The sequence below is a fragment of the Gouania willdenowi genome, chromosome 7 (genome assembly GCF_900634775.1).
Source record: "Gouania willdenowi chromosome 7, fGouWil2.1, whole genome shotgun sequence".
NCBI lineage: Eukaryota > Metazoa > Chordata > Actinopteri > Blenniiformes > Gobiesocidae > Gouania > Gouania willdenowi.
In genome coordinates this window covers 9918789-9945608 of record NC_041050.1, presented here as the reverse complement: position 1 = coordinate 9945608, position 26820 = coordinate 9918789, and the positions used below count along the sequence as shown (strand labels likewise).

General features: G+C 37.3%; 1 protein-coding gene across 3 annotated transcripts in view; it reads left to right on the top strand.

The window, feature by feature from the left end:
* LOC114467712 (synaptotagmin-2-like) overlaps window positions 1–26820 on the top strand; it is a 99464-nt gene that overhangs the window by 61991 nt on the left and 10653 nt on the right. For 2 of the 3 annotated variants that reach the window (XM_028454219.1, XM_028454220.1), the window contains 5 exons: window positions 14944–15162; window positions 15506–15666; window positions 22970–23107; window positions 25983–26150; window positions 26608–26775. In XM_028454219.1, coding sequence (XP_028310020.1) covers window positions 14964–15162; window positions 15506–15666; window positions 22970–23107; window positions 25983–26150; window positions 26608–26775 — 834 coding nt within the window. In that variant the 5' untranslated portion in view covers window positions 14944–14963. The remainder of the gene's footprint in view (window positions 1–14943; window positions 15163–15505; window positions 15667–22969; window positions 23108–25982; window positions 26151–26607; window positions 26776–26820) is intronic. The other variant, XM_028454221.1, reaches the window with a different exon arrangement.

The following is a 26820-nucleotide window of genomic DNA, read 5'->3' as shown; positions in this document are numbered from 1 at the left end:
AGTCACGTGACGGTCTCCCATTTCAAACTTCCGTTGTCGCAGCTCTCTCTCGAAACGGCTCTGTTCTGGCAACATGTTCATATTTTTGAACTGTCTGTAGAAATACAGGCAACATAACAAGTTACATTCAAGAAATGACCTAAAAATCATAAAAGTAGTAAACTTTCATTAAAACAGATGAGAATTTAAAAGCAAATAATTCTTATTTTGAAAAGCGGCCCAACAGAAATGAGTTTCCTGCGATGGTGCCATTGTTTAGATGAAGTGTGAGGCACACCACGTTCACACAGAGGATTTGCTAAAGAAATGCTGCACTGTACAGCTAGATTAATGCTTTTAATTTTCTGTGCTGGAAGTTGCAGTTTTGTACCACACGAGTAACCCTCAATGTTTCAAATAAATCTGATTTTAGGGTGGCTATAAAAATGATCTAAAAAAATGGAAAACTGTTGAGAACAACCGCTTGAGTCAATAAAAGGAAGATAAAGTTAATGCATTCACTTTGAGTCCCCAGTTTTCTAAACACTAAACATACACAGCATTTGTTAAGTTGTCATTTTTATAGTGAAACATATTGTATTGTTATCAAATCATAAATAAGTGCAGATGATGATGACCGAGGAAGCAGCTAAAGCAGTGTTGGAAAAATTTCACTTTTTTGGCCATAAAAAGTAAAATAAACAAAACTATCAATGAGTTTTGTTTGTTTTGCAATCATCTAATAACTAGAAATTTAAATAAAATCTTATTTCTTTAATCTAATAACAGTTTTTACTTTGTATTGGTGCATTTCCCTTCAAATTAAAGATTCGGGGCCAAAATGTAAAACAAACATATTTAAAACTAGAAAAACAATGTTTTACTGACAGCCTTTTTTGAATAGAACCTACTAGTAGAACTGTGTGGGAGCACTGCCATCTCAATTTACAGGTCGAGTGAGATTTATGAGATATGCTGCATTCTTATAAATTGAATAATATTTCTGTTTTACCAAATGGAATGACTTGTTGTTTGTTGTTAGCTGAGGAAGCAGCTAAAACATTATTGAAAAATTCACTTTGTTGGCCATACAAAGTAACAGTAACAATACTATCATTATGTTTAGGTTGTTTTTCAATGACATAATGCCTAAAACTTAAATGAAACACTTTTTTTTACTTTAAAGGTGCAATATGTGAGATTTCCAAGCCATTTCTGCCACCACAAGGTGGCATTTTCAGAATCAGAAAGGATTTTATTCCCCAGGTACAGTTTAAGTGTCGGTTTTACTGAGTATAACCGACACTTCCGCCATTCTGACCACTGAATGTATAGTTGACAATATTCTCAACTCAATGTATTGCAGAATTCAACATAGACAAAAGCTCGCATGATTTTGAATGTAGCTTCCCCCGACGGCTCCGCCTTTATCTTTCTGGCCCCTCCCCTCTGTGCTCCGTCTCACTCACATGCATACGCACAGCTGCTGCAGAAGAGGAGCTCAGCTCATTGTTTGTATTGTGTAGAAACTTCGTTGTCTCATGTCTCATTCAGCAGTAAGTAAACACTAAACTTTACCATTATATATGTTAAAAAACGTGACTAAAAACTCTGTTTTAACTCTGTCAGTGGTGACGCGCTTTCAGTGTCAGTGGGAGACGTGATTGGTTAAAAAAACGTTTTGTATTTTTCCATTGGTCAAAGTTATTACAGATTTACAGCTGCTACAGTTGATGGATTTTCTTCGTTTCTTTTTCAGAGCACATAAGATCTTAATTTCTGTCAGGTCATAAATACAATTTCAACCAAAAACTTAAAAAGTGTAGCTGGAGAAAATCACCTACCCTAGCTTTAAAACTCCTCATACACACCTGAAGGTATTTGCTAATTTATCACCACTGAGGAATTAAGCTTATTCCCAAGAATTCAAGATTTACTTAAACACAGTAGTGAATTAAAATAGATCTAACACTCTCTGATAATCCTCCCCCAAGAAAAAGAAAAGAAAAAAGTGCATTTAGATATGTCCTATCTGCAGTGCTGCAGAAGCCCTCCACTCTGTCACATTTCCTCTCCACAGCCTAACACATGCAGATTGGGTCACTGTTTCACTGACAGAATGATTAATCGACCTATCAGGGGACAGGGAAAGGGGATGCGCTGAGGGAGGGAAGGAGAATGTATGGCAACTGGCTGTAAATGATCCCTCCAGCACCTTTGCTCAGCATTCAAACCTTGGTTGCCTCCCGCCTCCTTTTTTAAGGATCCCTCTGATAATAGCTGAGTCACATTCAGCTGCAGGTGAGAATAAGCATTGCTTTATCTGCACAAGCAGGTTTGTAAATGAGTCTCTGTGCAGCAGCCTTTGGCTCAGTGCTCAGTGAAATACCGTCTATGAGGGAGATGCTGCGCTCTCCAATTTTCTCTAGCGGAATGATGATGATGAGGTACACAGTCTCCTTCTGAGAACCTTATCTCTGGTGCCGCCCTCAGATCTGCAGTGACAAACAGGATATCCTGATGCACTTGCAGTTTTGTTGATGGAAACGTCTAATTGTCCCGTTGGCGATTGCAATTATCAGATGAGATGCCCTTAGGAGAACAACACAGGGCCTGTATAAAATGTAAAAAAATATAAATAATAATAATTAAAAATGCTGTCCTGCTCTTCTGTAGAAGTGCTTTTACTAATGAGATATATGATAATTAATAATGATAATTTGCTAGGGAAGTGAGTGTTTGCCATTCACTAGATCACATGTGTCAAACACAAGGCCAAATTAGGTCTTTAAAAAAACGTTTTTTCTCAAATGGGGGTACGTTTACCTCTAGGGGTACGCAATAACACTGCAGGGGGTACTAGAGACCCCATGTGGTGTCGCCGTTGCAAATTTCCACGGGGTCTTCAGCTCATTAAATGTAGTAATATTAAATAAATAGAGACTTTTCATGGGAGTTATTTATTGAAATTAAGCAGAAATTGGGAGTAATTTTACATCACTGTATCATATCCAAACATAAATATTGGCATCCATGCAAAATAATACACTTTAAAAACACCACAACATTTCAACAGATTTATTTGGAAGTAGAACTTTACAATTATTTAAGTGGAGTCTCATTAAATTTGTCTCAAATTCAATGAAACTCAACAATATTTGCAGGGGTTGGCAGTTTTCCCATGAAGTAATTTATACTCTCAAATTGTTGAAAGAAATGCAACTTTTCCAACATTTGCCCAAATTACATAAATATAGCGCCTACCTGTCACCTTGCTTGGATATTGTCAATGCCTTATGTACTCTATACATTATATATAACATATCTGTATTTGTCCCCTGAACTAAAATGAGTTTGACACCCCTGCACTAGATGCAGCTCAGAATTTGCTAAAACCAGTGCAACAACTGACCTGAGAATTATTATTACTTTAATTTATTGGAGTTTTAATATTAAACTCCATGTCGGCCATTAATTCCCTCTTTATTATATTCCTAACATGCAGTGAGCCCCCGTTTGCAACAATAAAAAGGTACAAGCCTTGTGGTAAGACTTTTTTTTCTCTCACTGAATTCAAACCTTGTTAGTTGAGTTTATTGTTCTAATCACTGTTAAGTACAAACAGACCTCCTAACAGACGCTTGGCACAATCCCATGGTTGAGCCTTGAAGCCATTTTGGTCAAGACAGCCTGGCTCTGACACATTCTGTACCATGTGTCGTGTTTTTTGGGAATTGCCAGAGCTTTTGGCAGTCTCTTGGCTCCCGTACCATGACATGATAACAGAGGAACAGTTCTGCTATACAGCAGACAACCTTGGGGAAATCTGTGCCAGCTATACACTCAGTATTTATCTAACCATGCATGTCAGGGGAAATCTGTTTAGATGTTGTTTTTTTTTTAGAAAACAAGTAATAATGAAGAATAAATTACATTAAACTTCCCCAAGTTGATGTTGGACATTCTGTTTCACTGTCCAAATAGGGAATTGTGGTAAAAAATACTTTTATGAAATACTATATCTTCTTTATTCTTCTGTTACGTACAGGAGGGGATGTTAACAACATTTGTTCAATGGTCAAAGTATTCCAGGTCAACACAAACTTATCTTGAAATGAAGGTGAAAAATATGGTTTTATTATTTTCAGCCCATACTTCTTTATGAAGGATGATTCTGGCATGGATCACCAGTTGATTTGTTATCTTATGCTGTATTGTGGGGCACACACATAAGGATCTTCTAAATCTGAAGAGCTTTTCGTGGCTCTTGTACCTTTTCAAAAATATCCAGTGACCACAGAGACATTTTTCTTTCTGGAATTAATTTTTGATTATATTAAAGTGTGTTACAAATACAGTGTAGCCAGGATTAGTGCGCAAAGTGACAAGATGCACCAGCTCAGATATTTTCACACTGCGTTTTATTTGAACTAGATTTATATTTGAGAAAGTTTAAGTATAGAAAAAAGTATTTTTTAACCTTCTATTCACACATAGCCATTCTGTCCCACCACCGATCTTTCCCCGAGCAAGAAATATTAAGTGCTGCGTTCCAAGCAACTTGAAAAAGTGGAGGTCCAGGTTAGAGCAACCCAAAGCAGCACAAGTTGTCATTTTGACTGAAAAAGCTGCTAAATGATCCTGAATGCTTCACCTCCTATAGAACTCAATGGACTAAAAGAGGCTTATCACATCAACAATGACGTCATTTCAACATGGCGGCGCGCAGGGTAAAGTAGTCCCAGTTTTAAAAGTTAATAAAAATGAATATGGTGCAAAATAATGTGTTTTGTTAGGCATAGATAATGTAAAATTATCTGTGTTCAAATTAGGGGACGGATCTAGATAAGCATAATGCTTTTTTCCGTCGCCCTTTCCGGCATGAAAAAGGACAAAAAAAAAAAAAAAAAAAAAAAAAATAGATCTTCTAAGAACATTGCAAAGATTTTAGGCCACATTTGTAAAAACAGTTGAGGATCCATTTAACATCAAACTGGTCCGTTTGACACCACAAGGCAAACCCATCACTCTACAGCAGGGGTGCTCACACTTTTTCAGCATGCGAGCTACTTATAAAGTTACCAAGTCACAATGATCTACCCCAGATCTACCCACCACAAAAATACAAAACATATATTTCACATATATTTATTTTCACACATATTGAGGATTCTTTACATGTAAAATGTATGTTGATGTACCTTGCATAACCGCATGAGCTAATTTTGCACAACAAAACATAATTAACTATGAACATTTTTTGTAATTACCCGAGTTTACTTTGATGACTTGCACTGAACTGAATCAGCGAGGGATGCATAGTCCGGACAGTAGCTGCTGACAGCCAGCCTCAAGCGATGACCTAAAGGTCAGAAAAATTCAGTAGTCATCTGACTGGCTGCCTTCTATGTCAATCAAGTGACGGGATGGCCGATAGGCTGACCTTTAGGTCACCGCGCATGCGCAAACAACGACACTAAGTGCAGCAAAGCTAACAAGCTAGTCAACGAGTTACCTCCGATTTTAAGCCCTCGCTTTTTTGACGGGATGGATGATAGGCTGACATCAGCCGCTGACGTCTATTTTTTTTTGTCATCTACCAATACTACCTTTGCGATCGACTGGTAGATCGCGATCGACGTATTGAGCACCCCTGCACTACAGCAGTCAGACCTGTAGAATATCATGAGCAGGGCTTGAAAACAGGGTCTACATTAGGTGCTAAACATTGTGCTAACTAAACAGCCCACAGTGTTTTCAGAAGTAAATCATAATGAGTTTTCTCCTGGGGTTCATTTAAGGCCAAGGCCCACACATTTCCCCATCATTCAGTTGTAAATAATAAGCAATACAGCCCTCACTATCCTCCCTGTAATCCTATTAAAACTTGGTCTGAATTAGACCATTACGACAACATGAGCACCAAGTCTATTACAGCAGGGGTGAATTACCATCTAAGTAGCAAAAGTTCATGAACAAAGCTTCACATCATCTCTAGTTGAAACAACTTCACTTTTTCTGCATATTTTCTGACTAAAATCTAATAGTTGTAACACTGATAGGCATTTCCCTCTGAAATCATAACAGATTAGAGATCAACAGAGATGCAAAGCCGAGCCAATTTTGTTCATTTATTCCAGTTCCTTTTTTGATTTATCATGATTTCAAAATGGTTGCTAAAGCCTTTGAACCATTACCTTTTAAGTAATATCTCGTGGAGTCTGGCTCTTTCCCTAAAATAGCTCATTTGGGTTCAGATAAAAGAGTTACTCAACATAAAACTAGAGCATGCTCACAAAATCACCTCTCGCCAGTAAAAGAAAAATTGCTTTAAACAAAAGATGTGATCCCATGACGCAGTCACAAATTTAGGCTTAGCTTTACATGTTTCCAACCCTTCTTTTCCCCAATTTTCCTTATATCCCAACCCATCTTGTTGCAGTAATCACATTAGCAAGAATGAGAGGAAATGAAGCTGCACAGCATGCGCAGCTACTTTCGGCTGGAGGCACTCACCCACCCACACACTCAGACTCATATACACACACACACACACACACACACCCACACGTAACCCATAATGCTATAGATGGCAGGAGCCTCAGTGGGGGCTGAATGACGTTATCGAGGCCACATCATTGAGATTCCGTTGTATCTTTGAGGAGTCTCTCCTCTTCCACTGGTCTGTGACAGTAGAGCAGCTCTTTGCAATCGTCTCCTTTTCCACCAACAAACTTTTTTCACACCGTGTAATATTCAATACTTAATTTGCCGCCCCACTGATCCTGACTATTGCCCCGAGCTGCAGCCATGTGACTCTTTGGCCAGTTTTATTTCCATGTTCAGAGGCCATTTTGAAAGCAGATGCCAAGTCGTTTGCACTTTGTAGTGAGTGTAGTGTGTCTGCGTGCGAGCTTACATAGAGTTACATATTCAGGCTTTATGAAAGAAGTGACTTGCCAACCGAAGTGAAAGTAATGGATTACAAGTACTTACGTTAATGTAATTGAGTTGCCTTTATGGGTACTTTTTTAAAGGTCCCATGTCTTGCTATTTTTCACTCTCCATTTGTTCTAAGAACCCCAAAAACATAGTATCTGAGGTTTATTTTCCCAAACTCACCTGTTTCCAGAGTTTTAGCCTCTGAAAAGTCACTTTCTGAGCAACTCTTCACAAACAGGCTAATTTGCAGCCTGCTTATGCATATTCATGAGTGGGCGTGTCTATAGACGGGACACTGACTTCCTCCTCCCCGCGCGGTGACGTAGGGTCAGAGGACGGCCCGCCCTCCACCCACCCACTCCGTAGCTGAGCTCATGCTGCTTTATAAACACGAGACAGAGTGTGAGGGCGGGGCGTTTGCTGGTACATACATAGACTGTAGAAAATACATACATAGCACTGTGCGAAGGAAGCTGAAATGCTCACCTTTGTGGGCGTGTCTGTTTACATGTCAATCACCACAGAGAGCTTCCTGGAGGCGCGGCTTCTCCAGCTCAGTATTGCGTCAAATTCGTCATCAAAGTGGGAACGCGTCATCAAATTGAGGCGAGGTGTTTGTGCTCACCCTGCAGTAAGAAAGGAGCAAATCACCCTCTAACTAATGATTGAAGGAATCAATGAAAAAAAAAAACACTTTGGGCATGTGTATGAAGCCCTAATAGCACTTTATGATGTTTAAAGCACAGAAAAGTTGATTTAGTGTAAAATGGGCCCTTAGTGTAACATGGGCCCTTAAGTATATTTCTAAATCAGAAATTGTACTTGTACTTAATTATGTTATAGTTCATTTCTTGGGTTAAGGTTGAGGTTTCTACCTGTTATGTTGTTACCCACATGGCACATTTGTCATGGCACTGTTTTAGAGTTCATAAATAGAGCCTGAGAGTTCGTTTTATTTTGAATTGAATTCATTGATCTTATTTTATTATTTTTTTAAATTGTACATTTTGACAAACCTTTTTTTATTTTATACAAATGCCTTTGTGGAAAATAAATTTTTTCTTGTTTCTGAATGCTACCTCCTTTGTCCGACTACAACATTTTTTTTTTACTCAAAAGTTTAGGAAGAAAAAAACTACAGAGAATATTGATGGAATGAATGAGTGAAAACACACATTTTAAAGAATATTATTTTGTAAATAAGTGGAATGAAACAGTATTTAGTGCCTCCTAAATAGATTTATTTCTAGAGATGCACTAAAATTAAAGTTCTTGGCCAAAACCGAAAATGAGAAAACCAAAAACGCCGAAAGAAATTGGTACCATTGCATTTATGGCTGAGTGTGTACTATGTAACCTCACTAAAATCAAAGCATTGCAATGTATCGATTAATATTAATGCTTTAAAGAATATATCAATCATCCAGACTCATGAGCGATGAAACATCCTGTTCCGGTCGGTTGTTTTGGTGAATAAAAGTGTTTTGGCCAAGAACCGAAAACGCACTTTTGGTCAATTTTAGGCTGAATGTTTTCTGTGCATCACTAATTATTATTTCTATAGTTTTTTTTTTTTTAAATTATTATTTTTGGTCATCTCCCACCACATCCCTTGTATTTTCAGTTAATGTTCTAATCACAATAATTTCATCATCATTATTTTTATAATAATTTTAACTAAAAATAAACATGAAAAACCCCATGTTTTTAATGCTTTCATTTGTTAATTTTCCACTCTCTCTCTCTCTCTCTCTCTCTCTCTCTCTCTCTCTCTCTCTCTCTCTCAAGTGCCCCCTGTAGTGCCATCGCACACCATCATTTGAGAAACACTGACGTAGATCATTTGCTGCTGAGAGCAGTTGTGCTTCTGTCAGCTCTTAGACCTTTGCCCACTTCTCCCTGCATTGTTGTTGTTTTATTCAGCATGTCCATGTCCTGGGTCGTATTAACCTCTTCAACCCCCCCCCCCCAGATCTCCACAGACTGGGGACTCCCATCATTTCAGACCATGTCACTACATATTCATCACAAACTCAGTATCGCAGATGAGCAAGAGGCTTTCCTCCTTCCTCGTCACTTTACTCCTAGCTAGCGTGAGCATTGGCGTCAGAGCTGGACAGGTGCAGGGCAATTAGCAAAGAGTTTAGCCGTCGGATGTTTCTCTGGGTGAATCACACTTTAATGATGATGATGGCACCATATGATGAGGAGAAAGCCTTTATATGCACAGATGTTTTGCAAATATTTGAACCATTAAATCCAGAAAGCTTCTTGTAGATTTTCTGATCCACATGCAAAAAGGAAAACCTGAAAAACCAAACAGGTTAACAATTAACATGCACATAATGAATGGAGTGAGGTTTGAGATACATGAGTTTAATACATCGTGACCACATAAAGATCTACATGTTAGGTGGACCAGTGATAGTCTGTTTATGTTTGGTAGCCATTTAATAGACCAGTGTTTCTCAAATGGAGGTATGTGTACCCCAAGGGGTACACGATGGTACTACAGATGTCTTGGTCCCACACCTGGCGTGAGATGACCAGAATTGGTAAAAACTATAGAAATCAATCAATTCAGGAGCCACTAAATCTGTGTTTTTCAACCATGGGGTCGGGACTCCATGTGGGGTCACCTGAAATTTCCGAAAAATGTAAATACATTTTTGAATTTTTTAAAGTTATTTTTCTTTTTCTTTATTAAAATAAACACAATCTTAAACAAATAAATCTAGTTTTTTTTTCTTTTTTTTTTTGATCAATTTTTTTTTTATTCAAGTCTTAGATTGCATTTACATTTTCGCACTTGTTTGCATACATCACACTTTACTTTTTCTCCCCTGAAAATTAAAACGCAGTAAAAAATAATAATAAATATCTGAGCTCAAACATGATCAAAAACTAATTCTAGAAAAAAAATGTCTTTGGGGTCACTGGAAATTCTTGATATCAAAATGGGGTCACAATCCAAAAAAGATTTGAAACCACTGCACTGAATACTTTCTTTCTATTTAAAATGTGTGTTATCACTCATTCATTCCATCATTTTGTTCTATAGTTGTTTTTAGTTTTCTAAGCTAAATGTTGTTGTCAGATAAAGGCGGTAGTTGGTTTCAGAAATAGGAGAAAGGGGGTACTTTAGAACCACTGTACTAAACTACAGGCCTATTAAGGTTGTAGGTTTTATGGCATAGGCTGCAACAGGGTCCTTCTTCCTATGATGACCCCAATCTAGATTAAAACAATTTAATAAAGAAAGGTTGAATCAACTTTATTTTTGAACCTCTTTTTGATCATTTGATCATTAGTTTCATTAAGACAGGGGTGCATATCAAACTCATTTTAGTTCAGGGGCCAAATACGGAGTGGTTTGGTCTCAAGTGGGCCACAGATTTTATGTAGAAAAACGAGTAATTTCAACATTATTGTGCTCTAGTTTTCTTTTCTACGTTTATATCCAAGCAATAAGTGATTGATATCAGTCCCAACAGGATCTTTGCTTTAAGATTTTGTTACCAACTTCTATTTAATTAAGGGAAGTATTAGATTATAATTTGTAGTATTTTGTAAGAATTTATAGTTTTTTTCAACAGTTTAACATTTAAAATGACTGTAATCATGCCATATAAGCACCGGGCAAATATTGTTGAGTTTCGTTTAAACAACGATTCATGTTTTCTCTGTCATTTTGGGCCGAATTGAATGCTCCTTGACTCATGTCCCCTAAGATGTACCAATTGCAGCTGCTGCTGTAAATGTTTCATCCCACTGAAAAGTCTTTCCCGATGTCTTTAAATGAAGCACAGTTTTTTGTATTTCCTCCAACAGTACTCCTCCACTTTATTATAGTATTACATATTATTTTGTATTTAGGTATAGTATTTTTTTTCTTTTATTATTTTTTATTTGTATATACTACCGCTACATCGATAATATAACAATCAAGGCGAACGTCAAGGCTCAATCATGGGAAGACCTGACTTTTTACTTCCAATAAATGTGGGTGATGTGTTAAGCCAGTGACGCCTGCAAGATAAGAAAATGAAAAATATGTGCATGCGTAGTATGCGGTCACTTCAAGTTCAGATCGTAAAAGGGTGGGTTGCTTGTTTGTAGAGAAGGCTGTGGTTGATTGAAGGCGTCATCTACCTTATCAGCAGCGCTCGCTGTGGCTCAGCTGTGGACACTTTCATCTTTACTTTTCCATGCAATCTGCTCTTCTCTCCCAGAGTCGTCCAGTTCTACACTTTTACGCCGTTGCACAAATACACAGCCTCAGAGCGCACACGTCATGCATTAGGAATACGTTTGGATGTGTCGGTCATTGTCAGACTCAACTACAGCAGACGATTGGGAGACTGGAGGGCGTTTCAGGGATAATTATAAGCAAAGGGCAAGTGGAGTCACTGCATGCGATTTTTATGTCTTACAGCTAAGTTTCACTGTGCTTATTGTTGCTATGGAATGCAGTAATGGTTTTGCACTTGTGCACTGTATATCAATCAATTTTTAAGGGCATGATTTTGTATCAAAAAACTGGTTGAGGGTTCAGTATACAGTATATAGTTTGCCAAATTTGATGTTCACTGTAAAATAGGGATGTCCCAATACAACTTTTTCATTTCCGATATGATACCGATATTGCAGCCTACTTTTTTTTCTTTAATAAAAAAATAATAATTACAAACAGAGAAAATTCCTAAGCACAAATCAATAAATCGTTATTAGATTGGCGTGATTTGGTTTTGAGTGAGTTTTAAATAAATGAAATGCCTTTAACATGTTTTGTATAATGTGCAGCACAGAGAGGAAAGGAAGAATGGGTACGTTTTCTTTTTTTTTTTTTAATAATGTTTGACGTTTTGTATAGTTGTTGAATTACGTTTTCATCAAAATGTTGAATTTAACTTAACTTACATAACACAACTGTTTTAGCTTCATGTATTTTAAGATGTATAAACTGACTCTGAATAATAAAAGCCCATGCTTTCACTTTCAGCTTCAATTTGAATAATTTATGTGTAGCAATAAATAGAAGCACTATTTCTTGTTCTAAAGTGGAGGTGCAGCGTGCAAAAAATGGGATATTCCTCCTTTTTCGCTCTCACATCAGTATAACCTTATTAACCAGCAGCAAGCAGTTCATTGCATTCAGAATGGAAGTTTTGGGATTCTGATTGAATGGTTCTTTAGCTTGTAAAGCAGGCTGTGGTTGCTCATTTTGTTCGGCGTGTTCTATGAGTCAGACCCTTTTGGCTCAAGTACAGAATGGCCCATCGGTCTTTCATGGCTGCATTTGCTGTCACAGTTCCTGGAGTCTGTGCAAGTCTCCACAAGGCGGGTCATTCACTGGGAAAGTCATCTGCATCACAGGGAAACAAACAATGACACACTAGACCAGTGTTTCTCAAATGGGGATACATGATGGCATTACAGGAAAGAGAGAGAGAGGAAAATTAACAACTTAAAGCATTGAAAATATGGGGTTGTACAATGTTTATTTTCAGTTAAAAATGATAATCACACTAAATATTACCAGCAACTCACAAAACAACAACAAAAACACACACAATAAGATAAAAAATATACTGAATAATAAAAAGAACAGAGAAACAACAACAAAACACACAAAATGACACCAAAAACACTCACTCAGAGAAAAAAAAATACTTGACATTACCAGCAACACACAAAACTACAACAAAGACACTAAATGAGAAAAAAATACACTAGATCACTACAAAATACACTCAAATAACAGAGAAACATACAAAATGACATAAGAAACAACCGAACGACACCAAAAACACACACGCTGAGAAAGAATAATTTAAATAATACCAGCAACACACAAAAACGACAAAAAACACGCAAAATAAGAGAAAAATATACTGAATAATAAAAACAACAGAGAAACAACAACAAAACACACAAAATGATGAAGGAGATGGCCGGAAATGATAAAAACTATAGAAATAAATCTATTCAGGAGGCACTAAACACTGTTTCATTCCACTTATTTACAAAATGAGATTATTTAGAATGTGTGTTAATAGTCATAGTCATTCATTCCACCATTATGCTCTACAGTTGTTTTTCACAGAATCCTGAGCAGAATGTAGTAGTCGTACAAAGGATTCAGAAATGAGAGAAACTTTAAAAACCACTGCACTAGACTGGAAGAATTGTAACTTTATTGGGTTTGTGACCACCCATAGGCCTATTCAGGCCTTCAAAGTATGTAAATCCATGAGTGGAGCAAAACAATAGGCAATTTAACAATTAGAATCATTAAAAATATAATTAAACATAAGCAGACAGGATCAATTGAGAATTTATATGTATGCTTTTCTCAAAAACTGGACAAGGTAACCTTTTTCCATGCAAATTCTGTTCTGGAACCATTTATGAAATGTCTTAACCAATAACCTCTGACAATTGCATCAAATGTGATACTAATGTCACATTAAACAGTGCAACAATAGATGAACTAGCACTTAATCATAAAATGAACATGAAGTAACCACCTCTTCATTTCAGTGTATAATCATATTTATCTTCCTGCAAAAGTAAAGAAAAAAATCTAAGTATAATATGAAGAACATTTGAAGTCACGTTAACGTCTACTTTGTATGTTTTATGGGATATTTAAGTTGATTTTATCAGTTCATTGATGCCAGTCAACCCATTATAATGTTTGTGGCCTAAATTAAACCACACACCAAAACACAACAATCAATCAGTCAACGTTTCCTGCAGCACTTTTATAGATTTTATATTGTGCACGAAGCCACTGCACATTTTGAATTGTATAGTGTGTAATGTGGGGCTAAAACCTTTGAAAATGTCACAGTAAATAGTGTTACTCTTAATGAAATACATGGATTGGTTTAATGTATATCCATTAATTAGCATTTCATGCTTTAATTCCGTATTGACATTTATTTGTGGCGACTTTGGAAATCCAAGTATAGTTAATGGACACTTATAGTGTCATCAGAGGATTGAGAAATGAAATCCACTAATCCCATAACAGCTTTGACCTCTCAAGCACCTGAGCGACAGTCACCTTTTAATACTTTAAAAAATAAATCAATCTACAGCAAACTCCAAGGTTAAGGAGCTTTGCAACTGCACTGCATTCAAGGAAGCAGCTATTGGATATTTTGTTAATCAAGCATTCTATTGATTAATCACGTAATCAGATACATTATACTTTAGCTTAATTAAAGCAAAATCTTAAATTTAAAAATCACATAACAATACAAACCAATTTTAATTTGTATTTTTTTTTTCTTCTTAAATATGGTTATTTATTAATACATATTATGCAAGGTAGAATAAAAAAGATGTATCTGGATTCCACTAAATATGTCAAGTTAAGCTAACACGAGAAATGCAGGCATGGTAAAAATAAACACGTAATTAAATAAATACATACATACATATGCTTTAAATAGTCAAGGCTTTGTGGCAGAGAAAAATGCTCTACTTGAAGTTTTATACATACATTACGCTGACATTATTATGACATTACACCTGTCATTAGCATGAATAAGGTGTCATTATGTGCTTTTTCAACTCTTGGTTACCCTAACCCCCAACCCTACCTAAGCCTAACCCCACTAGATCCCTCCACCTAACCCAAAAAATGACAACATAGCTCTAAAGGTGTCATAATTTAGCAAACAACCCTTAATGACAGCCTTCATGACACCTTATTCATGCTAATGACAGAAAATGACTGCGTAATGTCGGCTTTATGGAGAAAACCGTAAAGTGTTGCTGAATTTTGTATTTGAAAATATTGAGGAGTCGTTGCAGCCCTAACTGCATTGATTACTTAAAGTGTTTCGAGTTTGAACGCATTTGAAATCAAATAATCTTTTAAAAAACGTACCTGCTGGTACTGTTAAACTTTGTATTGGTGTTTGTCATCCTCATCACAAAGGACTATAAAGCTTAAAACAGGTTTTTCATTAGAATTGTTTTTTTGTTTCTTCTGTGTGGTTTGTCTAGGGACTGCGCGTGCAGCCTAAATGACGAAGTGGAACTTGTTCAAGCACCAGACTACTACGCCAATGGTTGCTGCCAAGCCAACGGGGGCCAGTGCCTTGACTGTGACTCCAGCCCCTGTCGCGTTAGTATCTGCTGACAACTCCACCGAGCCTGTCAACAAGAACGATGCCTTTGATGAGATCAAGAACAAGTTCCTGAACGAAATCGACAAGATCCCACGTGAGTGCTGGGCACAAAACCCCAAACTGTCTTAATCAGCCATCAACCAACCAGTATTGACGATTGTGTAATTAGATTTTCGCTTTAGCTGTAGGCCTAAACACAGGTATAATGTCTTTATTTAGTATTGATCACAGGCTGCTGTTTCTAATGGTGGAGGAATCTAATTTTTGTCCAATCTAACTGCAAACCTACCACCTCTGACAAGATATTTTTAGCTCAGAGCACAACATTAAGTTGGCTCTATGCTTGGTTGGACAAATGTCATAATATTTGTCTTTTTACTCTAATTCTGGGCATGGTTGGGTCATCAATACATGGCTCTGTGTATCCTCCTCCTCAGTGCCATCATGGGCAATCATCGCCATCGCCGTGGTCGCTGCTCTACTCATCCTAACATGCTGCTTCTGCATCGTCAAGAAGTGCTGTTGCAAGAAGAAGAAGAACAAGAAGGGGAAGAAGGGGAAGGGTGACATGGGGATGAAGAACCTCAAAGGGGGAGAGGTATGTTCCACCGTAAGAGGCTGCGCCGCGTCAAATGGAGTTTGCGTTCATGCTAGGAATAAGCCAGGGAAAACCATTTACGAGCCTCTTATGGATTGGTTGTGCAGTTCAGCATGTGGTGACGTAGGACTGAAACTTAAAGCTGCTATACCGCCGATAATTTTCTATTAGATGAAATCCTCGTGTGTGCCTATGCCTCAGAGGTAATTTACTCCAAAAAAAGGAAAAAAGGTCAAAATTGCTGCCTCTAAGTTTAATTGGTAACACTTTACTAGAATTTTTATACATAAGCCTGATGTTACGCTGTCATTATTATGACATGACACCTGTCATTAGCATGAATATGGTGTCATGAAGGCTGTCATTAAGCATCATTCGTTATCCTAACCCAGTGGTGCCCAACCTTTTTCAGCATCCCGAGCTACTTCTACCATGGACAACTCTTCGCGATCTACTTTGTTGGGGGCTTATAATTGTAAATAATCTGATTTTAATTTTTCAACTATTATAATGATTGAATAGTAATGAAATATTTGTATAATATTAAAATCCAAGCAGTTATTGAAGCAGTAACACTTAAAAACTAAGTTGTATTGACTGTACCTGGTCAAGCCGATGTGAGCGTCGTTGGCCAGGAGGTTATTACTATTAATATATTATTATACATCCATTTTATATAGCGCTTTTCTGGGTACTCAAAATCGCTTTACAATGAAGGGAGCAGTGTTGGGGTTTGATGCCTTGCTCAAGGGCACCTCGGCACTTCTCAAGCACTGCAGCTTCCAGAACAACTTTCTTTTTTTTTTTTTTTTTGGTCCACGACCCTCCGGTTCCCAACCCATGTCCCTATGGACCCTAACCCCAGATACCCCCAAACCCTACTCTTCCCCAAACCCCTCCTGCACATCCCGGTTTAGGCACATTATCTTTTATATCCATATTTTAAGTATTTATTTTTATGAAATGTTTTAATTGGGTGGGGTGATAATCTGTTTTTTTTTTTCTTTTTTTATCGTTTTTTTCCTTTATTTTTTATTTGTTCCTTTAATTCTTGGTTTTAATTTTCTTTTTCATTTAGATTTTACTATTATAGCGAGGGGTAAGGGGTTCCTGTAGCCCGTGGCTTTAAACATGTCTATCCCTACCTAATCCTAACCCTACCTAACCCCAATAGATCCCTCCACTAAACCCCAAAATGCAAACATAGCTCTAAAGGTGTCATAATTTAGGGAATGACAATGAATGGTAGCCTTCCTGACACCTTATTCATGCTAATGACAGCGTAATATCAGCCTTATGTATACAACTTCAAGTAAAGTGTTACCGTTTGTTTTTATCACCACCTCAAACTATCCGTGTGTTGACATTTTTGCGCATTGCATTGTGGGATGTGGAGTCCCGTAAACGGATGCGGTTAACGGAGAATTCATTCTTATCGTGATTTCTTGTGTTTTTTTTGTCAGTGATTTGCTCGACACCATTATTGTTCTTGTTTGTTTGCGGTATTTCCTATCAAAATAAAGTAAAAACACACACTCCACATCCCACAATGCAATGCGCGAACATGTCAACAAACGGAGTGGCGATAAGAATAAACTTTCAAACGGCAATTTCCACCTTTTACATCTTTTTTTCTCGAGCAAATGATCTTCCATCTGTTGATTAATGAGGCCTGCACTATGATTTTATCTCATAAAATTATGCTTTAAATATGATCGAATGGAGACAATTTGTGATTGTGAAATGTTTAACCTGTTAGATTACACCAAAGTATTTTTCAGCTACATGTTAACTGTTTTACTAATTAAGTCAAGTGTATTCTTCACAGGTGTAAATGACATCATTAATCCACCGTAAATATGATTTTTTTTAATCTCTCATTTATTTATTTTTTTTGTCATGGTAATGTATTTGTCATTGATATTATTGTTACTTTCTCTTTTTCTTGTGCTTTGGGATCTGAGGAAAAAAAATGACAGGAAAGCTCAATTATTAGGCCACACCCTTGTTTTCCTTGTGCTCATAACAGAGCCATTACAAAAAAAAAAATTGACAACCAGCTGAGTGCTGTTGTTTTGGACCCATAATTTCTATTTTATTTTTATTTTTATTTTTGAAACGTGATGATGAATGTTTTGACAAAGTGCAGACACAATAGTTCTAAAAGAGGAGTTATTTTTAAAGCGCCTAATGAAGAGTCTCCTCGATCTGTCATTTTCCTCACTCCCTATAGTGTAGCTGACTGCATTTTGCTGTGATTGCCCATCTTTTGTGTCTGCTGTGAGTTCAATCTCTTCCTTTGTCTCTGCTCTCCTCCTTCCTGCTTTGTGTCTTATGTGTGCTCCGTGTATCTTGACTGTGGTGGACCACTCTGCCTACGGTAGGTCTGATAGCACGCGGCACCCCTCTCTGGCCGCTCTCTGTAAGCGCAGACCAGGGCTGGCGGGATAAGCGGTGTTGGGTGGCGGGTTGGAATGGGGCTGGGCTTTGGAGGGGTTTGGATTGCAGTGATGAAACAATGAGTGCTATGGCTTCCTAAGTTTTTTGTGCAAGCTTAGGTGCTGCGGGGTGCTTGAAGACTCAATGGGAGCGATTAGGCTGCTTCGCAAAAATCCACTGAAATGATATGCCGCACCTTTATGTCTTGATTACCCAAATGTTGCAATTTTTTTTGGCAAAATGTGCAGACCAATTAGCTTTTTTAATTGCCTATGGTTTGAAATTCATCCTCTGGTTGAACCTTTGAATGACGAGTGCACTGAGCAACTCACTAGAGATCACTAACATGCATGAGCAAGGGGTAAGCTGGGTATTTGTCAAATAATATTTGAATCTTTACGCACAGGATGTTTCCACCATGACACCTCAAATATGGCACACAACAAAAAACAAAAAACAAACAAAGATTTATGTTGACAAACAGGGTTAGGGTCAATTATACATGTGTATTTGGTAATTGTTACAACAATGACAATGATGATGATGATGTAAAAAATGTCCCCATTCATTTTGATCGGGAATTTCAGCTTTTTAAGATTTAATGGCTCCACCTTTGAAGTTCAGCTATTCAGCCATTCTTCAACAAATTTCAACCATTCAACTTTTAAAATATTCTGCTAATGCTAGGTTAATACTAATGCTAGGTTAATGCTAATGCTGGGTAACTGCTAATGCTAGGCAAATGCTAGGTTCATACTATTGCTAGGTTAATGATAGGCTAATACTAATTATAGGCTAATGTTAATGCCAGGTTAATGCTAGGCCAATACTAATGCTAGGCTAAGGCTAGCTAATGCTATTGTTGGCTTAATGTTAGGCTAAGGATAATTCTAGGTTAATGTTAATGCTAATGCTAGGCTAATGCTAATTCTAGGCAAATACTAATGCTAGGGAAATGGTAATGCTAGGTTAATGCTAGGGAAATGGTAATGCTAGGTTAATGCTAGTTAATGCTAATTTTAGGCTAGTGCTAATGTCAGGTTAATGCTAATGCTAGGTTAATGCACGCTATTGCTAATTCTCTGTTAATGCTAATATCAGGTAATGCTAATGCTAGGAAAATGCTAATGCTATTGCTATGTTGATGCTAGGCTAATGCTAGGGTAATGGTAATCTAGACTAATGTTAATGCTAGGCCAATGCTAGTTAATGCTAATTCTGGGTTAATGCTAATATCAGGTTAATGCTAGGAAAATGCTAATGTTAGGCTAATGCAAGTTAATGCTAATTCTCTGCTGATTCTAATGTCAGATTAATGATAATGCAAGGGAAATGCTAATGCTAGGTTAATGCTAGCTAATGCTATTGCTATGTTGATGCTAGGTTAATGCTAATATAGGCTAATGATAATGCTAGGCTAATGCTAATTCTAGGCTAATGTTAATATAAGCGAATGCTAGCTAATGCTAATGTTGCTATTGTAACTCATAATTTAATTGTAATTGAGTTCAGTTTTAACAAAATATTAGGGAAGCCTAGTAAGGTAAGGAAGAAATGAGAAACAAATTGGATGACTGATAATATTGTTTATGTATTTTAGAGCTTATTTAAGACATGGGTCAAAACTGAGCTGTTATCACAAGAGATGCTAACAGAAAGCTAACACAAGAGGAAGGTTAAGTTTTATGGGGTTATTTATTTCAGGCTCAGTAATTGTGAATAAAGTAATCTGAACTAATTATAACTAACTTACAGAGGAAAAATAATAATTTTAATTATAATTGAGACAAATACCTGTCACCATAATCCTAATTGAGTTGTACTTGAACATGGGTAATTAAAGATGTAATTATAATTGAAAAATGTAATTGACCCTAACCCTGCTGACAAATCTTCTCAGTAGAAATGCATTGACTACTCGAACACACTCCAGGTTCCACCAACAGTTAAAACAGTTTTGGTTTCTCTCATTGACAAAGACCAGCATACACCCTTGCAGTAGGTACCATTGAATGGCCACAACTTGACTTGATAGTAACTTTCCTGGATGACCCATGCTGCTGAGATTCAAGGTGACAGTCATTGGTGATCACTCTCTTCCTAAAGGTTTCACTGAGGAGAGATGTTGGCCCGCACTCGCAGTCTAACTAAGGACATGAGAAAACTCCATTTCAGACCCGTAGTTAAGGCTGTTTTTTTTTACAACACAGCACAACTACACACATACTATAAAGTTGGACCTCACTAAGCCCAGTCAGACACATATCACGTTTTTTGGCTTTAAAAAACACAGCAGAAAATCCAATTACAATATGATTCCTCCACGGATGTGTACATGCAATTGTAGAAATCTGCCTGAAAACAAACATCAAAGTTGAACGTTAATAGCTCCTCAGAAACCCTCCCCATCTACATTTCCTAAAAATATGATAAACTTGGATCCTGCATTGTGTGGCCTGGCATGTTGAATGAAAAGCATTACAACAACAGAGTCATAGAATGCCTCGATGGAGGATGTTGTGTGAGAATATGTGTGAACGAGAGAGAGTGACAGTGTGCAGCATGCATGAGAGTTTGCATGTTATCTTGGTTGCGTGTGCATAAGGGAGCAGACTGTACGACGAGTGTGTGTGTATTCTCTATTTCTCCTCCTGTGCGTGTGTGTTTGTGTGTGTGTGTGCGTGTGTGTGTGTGTGTGCTGTTCCTCTTTCAGCTCATCAGTGAGTAACTGAACCCTTCAGTCTTATGAAGACATCCCTGCAGTAGGAATAAGAAGGCCGTTATTGAGATAATATCGCATGCTATCTAAAATGAAAGTAAACTTCACTCTTTGCCACAAAACAAATTGCTCCCACTTGATTAGTCACGGCCGCCTCTGAAGAAAGCGAATGTTGCCGAGTCACTGGGTGTGATGTAAAGGCGAAATGAAAGATAACAGATTTGATTTATCTCAACCATCATAACCTAATTATCTAAGGAGTCGTTTGCTGTCGGTGAACTACTGACACACGCATGATAAAACTGCAAAATAAAATTGAATCTACAGCCAAATCTTCAAATGTATTTGCTAATATGCTTGATTACACCACAATGCACCAATAACTGAGGTGAAATCCAATCAACACAACTAGTGTAAGCACATTATTGAGACTTGGCAGTGACAATGGGGAGATAATTAGCATATATTACCATTTCTGGTTGACCCAACCCTCTTCACACCGTCAGTAATTGCATCCCCCGCATCCCCCTCACCCGTCGGGGATGCGGGGGATGCGACAACCGCACTTTCATAAAAACAAAAATTCTTGCAGTGGGATTCATAGTTGAAAACGTATTGGTCCAGTTAGATTAATTGAATGGTGATCAAGCAAATCACAGCAATTGGATGGTATGTAATGTCAAAACGTAGCTTAAATGAGCAAAATGTGGCAAACAATAGTGAAAAAGGGCTCAAATGTGGAACAAAAAGAGCAAAATATAGGGGAGAAAAAAGGAAATTTTTTTGGCAAAAGGTAGCATATTTGGATGGAAAGTGGCAAAAAAAGAATCAACAGAAATTGGATAAAAGTGTCGAAAAGAACTTATTACATTTATCGGCAAAAGCAAGCTAAGATCTGAAAAAACAAAAAAGTGTCACATTTTTTGGAAAAGGGGCAAAAATGGGACAAAGAAAAAGGTTAAACGGGGTTCAAATGTTTTCTGGGGGGATACTTATTAAAATTAACACATGAAGAGCCACATGTTGAGTATTACTAACGTAATTATAGCTTTATCATGGTTTTAGTAGATTATTTAATTAAACTAAATTGGGAGTCGACGGTTGCCCTAACCTTAGAACACCCTCACAGCAAGTATCGCCAGAAGTTTTTGATTTATTTTTTATAAAGTTAAACTACATACTATTTCTCCTACCCCCTGTCCATCATTTCCTCTCCATATGATTCTATAGAAAAGAGTGAGCAGAATCACCAGGACACTAAACACGCCGTTTAAAAAGGAAAAATATATGTCAATACAGCCTCACTTTAATATTTGCCCATTTCTTCGAAAGCAATTTAACTCTAAGAGATTTGCTGTCTCCATTTTATTACTTTTAAAGCAAAGTGACGTATCAGATTTGTTGTGGGATGCAAATTGAGTTCACATTGATTTCCACTTCTCATTATTATGCAAGGAAACTATTTTTTTCTGTCAGCAACACAAGTAAAAGACAAAGCTTTTAACGCTTTTTTTTTTTTTTATCATTGTTATAGTTAGAAAAACAGATGTTTTGCAGAGCTGGACTGCAATAAAATTTCAATAATTCCAGCAAGTTCATTTGTCTTCTTTTTTGAGATACATTTTAAGGTTTTGTTTATTCAGACAAAGTTTTTCAGGAAAGTTTTATCTCCTGACATGTTTCATGCAGTCAGGAGATAAAAATGTCCTTTAAAACCTTGTCTGAATGAATGAAACCTTAACATATACAACTAAATTTCAGTCCACTTTCCTTATATTAGCAGTTGCATTGTGATTTTTACCTTAAAGTCCCTTTTTTTCCTTTCCATCTATGGAACAGCAATATGTGAATGATATGGTGTTGCATGAGTTGTCTCAGTTGAGCTTAAATCCATCACCTCTGGTGTTAACAGATTTTACACATCTGTAAAAGTTCATAAACAAAAGCAAACAGCAAATGGTGTCACCCAAGAATTAGTGAAATCAAGTCAGGTTGCAACCGTGGTCATCGATGAACAGATTGCACTAGTAAGTTTTGGGGTAAGTGGCAGGTAGGTGTTGTTACTAACCCGACTCCTGATAGCCCTCCCCTCAGAAAGATCCACTCACTGGATGGTCTGCTGCCTGTTCCTCCCTCTGTCAACAGAAACCACAGGATGATGACGATGAAGAAGATGATGTGGAGCCTGGATTGACTGGAGATGAAAAAGAAGAAGAGGTGAAAGAGAAGGAAAAGCTTGGGAAGCTGCAGTACTCCATTGACTATGACTTCCAGGAGAACAAGGTTGGAAGACATTTCTAGCTCATGGCTGTGCTGTTAATAATCATAATCAAAACAGAAAGTGAAATGGAATTTACAACCAGAGCGTGTAATACACAAAGTCACCAGCGGGTGATTTAGAACCTGCTCAAAATGCTGAACATAAGGATTTATCCATTAAAACTGCTCCAGAATCATTAATCTGGATCCCCTCAAAAAATTAATGGAATCTTCCATGGCATAACTTTTGTCGCAATCCTGATAACAAACAAACAAACAGACAAAAATAAATAAATTAATAAACGCTGGTGGAAATGGCCTTTTCCAATTATTCATGTTTGAAAAACTCTTTTTGATTTACACCACAAAATCTGCGAGAATGCAGCCCCCCCAAAGAAAAAAAAATTTGAAAAAAAAAAAAAAAAAAAATATATATATAAATGTTCGTTATCAATCTATCTATCTATTAACCTCGGAATCTCCGTGTGTCTGTATGTTCCTCAAATATGTCTGCGAATGAGGCTCAAATTGACCTGAGACTTTCAACATGGCTGCAGCTTAGTTCAAAGGTGTGCAACGTTGCATTTGTTTGGACTGAAATAATACTGTTCATAAGTTATTTGATTAAATTGTCCACCGGGAGCAGTGTGACCATAGTCAAGTGCCAGAGCCAATCACTGGAGGGCTGGGACTGATGACATCATCACGAGTTTCAACATGGCAGAGTTACCCGCACCAGAGCCACCCCCACTGCCACCAATGCTCTCTCTCTCTCTCTCTCTCTCTCTCTCTCTCTCTCTCTCTCTCTCTCTCTCTCTCTCTATCACAAAAACAGCTTTATAGCCATGAGAAACAGGTTTAAATTGCCAAAATGAGTGGGACATAGAATGATGTACACAGAAAAAGATTAAATGTTAAAAAAAAATAGCTACATTTGTGATGTGCAAAACAATAAGTTAAAATAAAAAAAACAATAAGATAAAAATAGGCTTTCACTATATTTATGTGGAACATAACATAACAATTACATTTAAGTTATGAGTGTTACAAAAGGGGAAAAGGTTATGTGCAGAATTTTACATATCAATATACACACACATTTGCATCCGGTTGCACAAGTACATACTTATATTCATACAGTACATGTACACAAACACCTCCATACAGTATGTATATATTCATACATGCATAGACAGACTGTTTATATCGACACTCGGCCCATGCATGTATAAATACAGACTTTCTACGGGCACTGCATTAGTAATTTCTGATCCAAAATATGTGTGCACATTTTATGTTATTTTTATGAGTTTGGATGAAAAAGAGCCTAAATTGTTTTATATTTTTCACAAGAGTTGACTCATTTTGTTTACATTTTGTTGGTATGGGGTGGTGGGATTTTTCATCCTTCAAAAGGAGGTGGAGGATGGGGTGCAACAGAAAAAGTTAGAGAATCACTTCGCTAACTATATTCTTAGTGTTACTCGTTTTTGCCCCTGGTTAGTATATCACCTGCAACATGAGTTTGTACATCCTGTCAAGTTAGCACATGTTTTTACTCACATAAACCTTTAGTAAATCTGATTCTAAGTGCTGTACAAAAAAAAACGCTTGGATTTTATTCACACCATACTGGTGGAGGTAAGCTACCGCTATAGCCACAGCTGCATTGGAGTATCTCCATATGTATTTATATAAGCCAACATGACTAAAAGCAATGGGGTTAGTAGTCGCTGCTACCCTACTATGGACTTTCTCTTTTAAAGTCGAAGGATTGTGGAGGGTCATTTATATTTTAGGTCCTAGTTGTATTCTGGGCTTCACAGGAATGCTGCCTTTCGTCCTGCTGACGACTGATTTCCTCAGGTGTTCTATTTCCTTTCAGAACTAAGAGTAATAGAAGTAGATTGGCCTTTAGAGTGAAGGTGTGCACATGTTCTTGTCTCTCTGCTGACACTGATGAATGGATGAGCTGTCCAGAGTAAACTTGGCCTTGCACTACAAATAAACAGGGACAATCTCATGACAATCTCCCTGACCCTGATCAGTGTAGTTGAATATACGGATAGAAATGTGTGGACACACTGAGAAAAGAAGTTCCTCAGATTGTCACTGTGTCATATGTTAAAATGAAAACGTAACAACTAATGATATTTGGTTTTATCTATCAGGAGTTTGCAGATGCAATGTTGAAACTGAGGTGTATATTTTGTCCAAAAACTGGTACTCACTTAACTATATTTTCTTCATATCGGCACACGTGTCAAACTCAAGGCCCGGTGGCCAAATTCGACCTTTTAGAGCATCCAGTTAAACTCGCGGCTGCAAGCAAAAAAAGGCAGAGAAACCATGAATCATTGTGTAAATTATCAACTAATTCAGTAAATACAATTAATACACAAACTCAATGAAACTCCACAATATTTGCAGGGTTCACATATACTGTATATCTTATATCTCATGATAGCAGTCATTTTTAATCTGAAATTGTTAAAAGAACTCTAATTTTTTTCAAAAAATCTACAATTTTTTTCAAATTATTTCACAAAAATTTCCCAAATTACATAAAAATGCGTCACAAAATCCAACAAATTGAAAGTAAAGACCCTGCAGGGACTGATATCCATCCCTTATTGCTTTGATATTATCAGTGCCGTAGGTATTTTATAATGTAATTATACGTGGAATTGAAAACTAGAGCACAATAATTATTAAAATTCTCATTTTCCTGCATAAAATCTGCGGCCCACTTAAGATAAACTGCTCCGTATTTGGACCCTGAACTAAAATGAGTTTGACACCCCTGCATTAAGGCATGTTAAAGTTGTCAACAAAGTGTCTTTTTTTCTGACCGATGTTACTACTGTTTAGTAATTATGTGGTGGGTTCGACTCCTCAGCTAACGGTTGGAATCCTGCAAGCGGCTGATCTTCTCTCCATGGACAGCGGCGGAACGTCTGATCCTTATGTCAAGGTTTTCGTCCTCCCCGACAAGAAGAAAAAGTTTGACACTAAAGTCCACAAGAAAACCCTTAACCCCGTCTTCAACGAGACCTTCACTTTCAAGGTAAGACAGAGTGAAAAGAACAGTTTTCGCCGTACAAATCCCTTATCCACACATTGACCAGGCGGTTCCTGTTAAAGGTGAACCTCTCCTCCACTGTGTTCCTTTACATGGTAAAGTACTTTAAGATTATTTTAACTTCAGCACTTGTGGCCAGCAGTGATAAAAGTGAAACTCATATCAAAGTTATCTGACAAGGAGAGGTTGGCAGAGAATCGTATTAAAGGAGAAGGCCACCTCTAGAGCATCGAGCCATTTCCTAATCCAGTTGACGCAGCTGGAATAAGAAAAAGGTTTTTACCTTGTCAAAGTCAGACAGCTCTGCTAAAGCAGCGTATTGCACAGCCACCAGGGAACACATTTTCAGGTTAAAATCAGCTGAGTATTGCTGATATTTCACAAATCTGTATTTTAGTTTCACATTAATGACTAAAACTAGAAGGTTTTCTCTCTCTTTTAGATTCCATTCCAAGAGATGGGAGGAAAGACTCTGGTAATGTCCGTCTATGACTTTGATCGCTTCTCCAAACATGACATCATCGGAGATATTAAAATAGCCATGAACACCCTTGATCTGGCAAAGCCAATTGAGGAGTGGAGAGACCTGGAGAGTGCGGATCAAGAAGAGGTAAAGAAACAGATTTAGGGACTATATGTATATCATATTTCACTT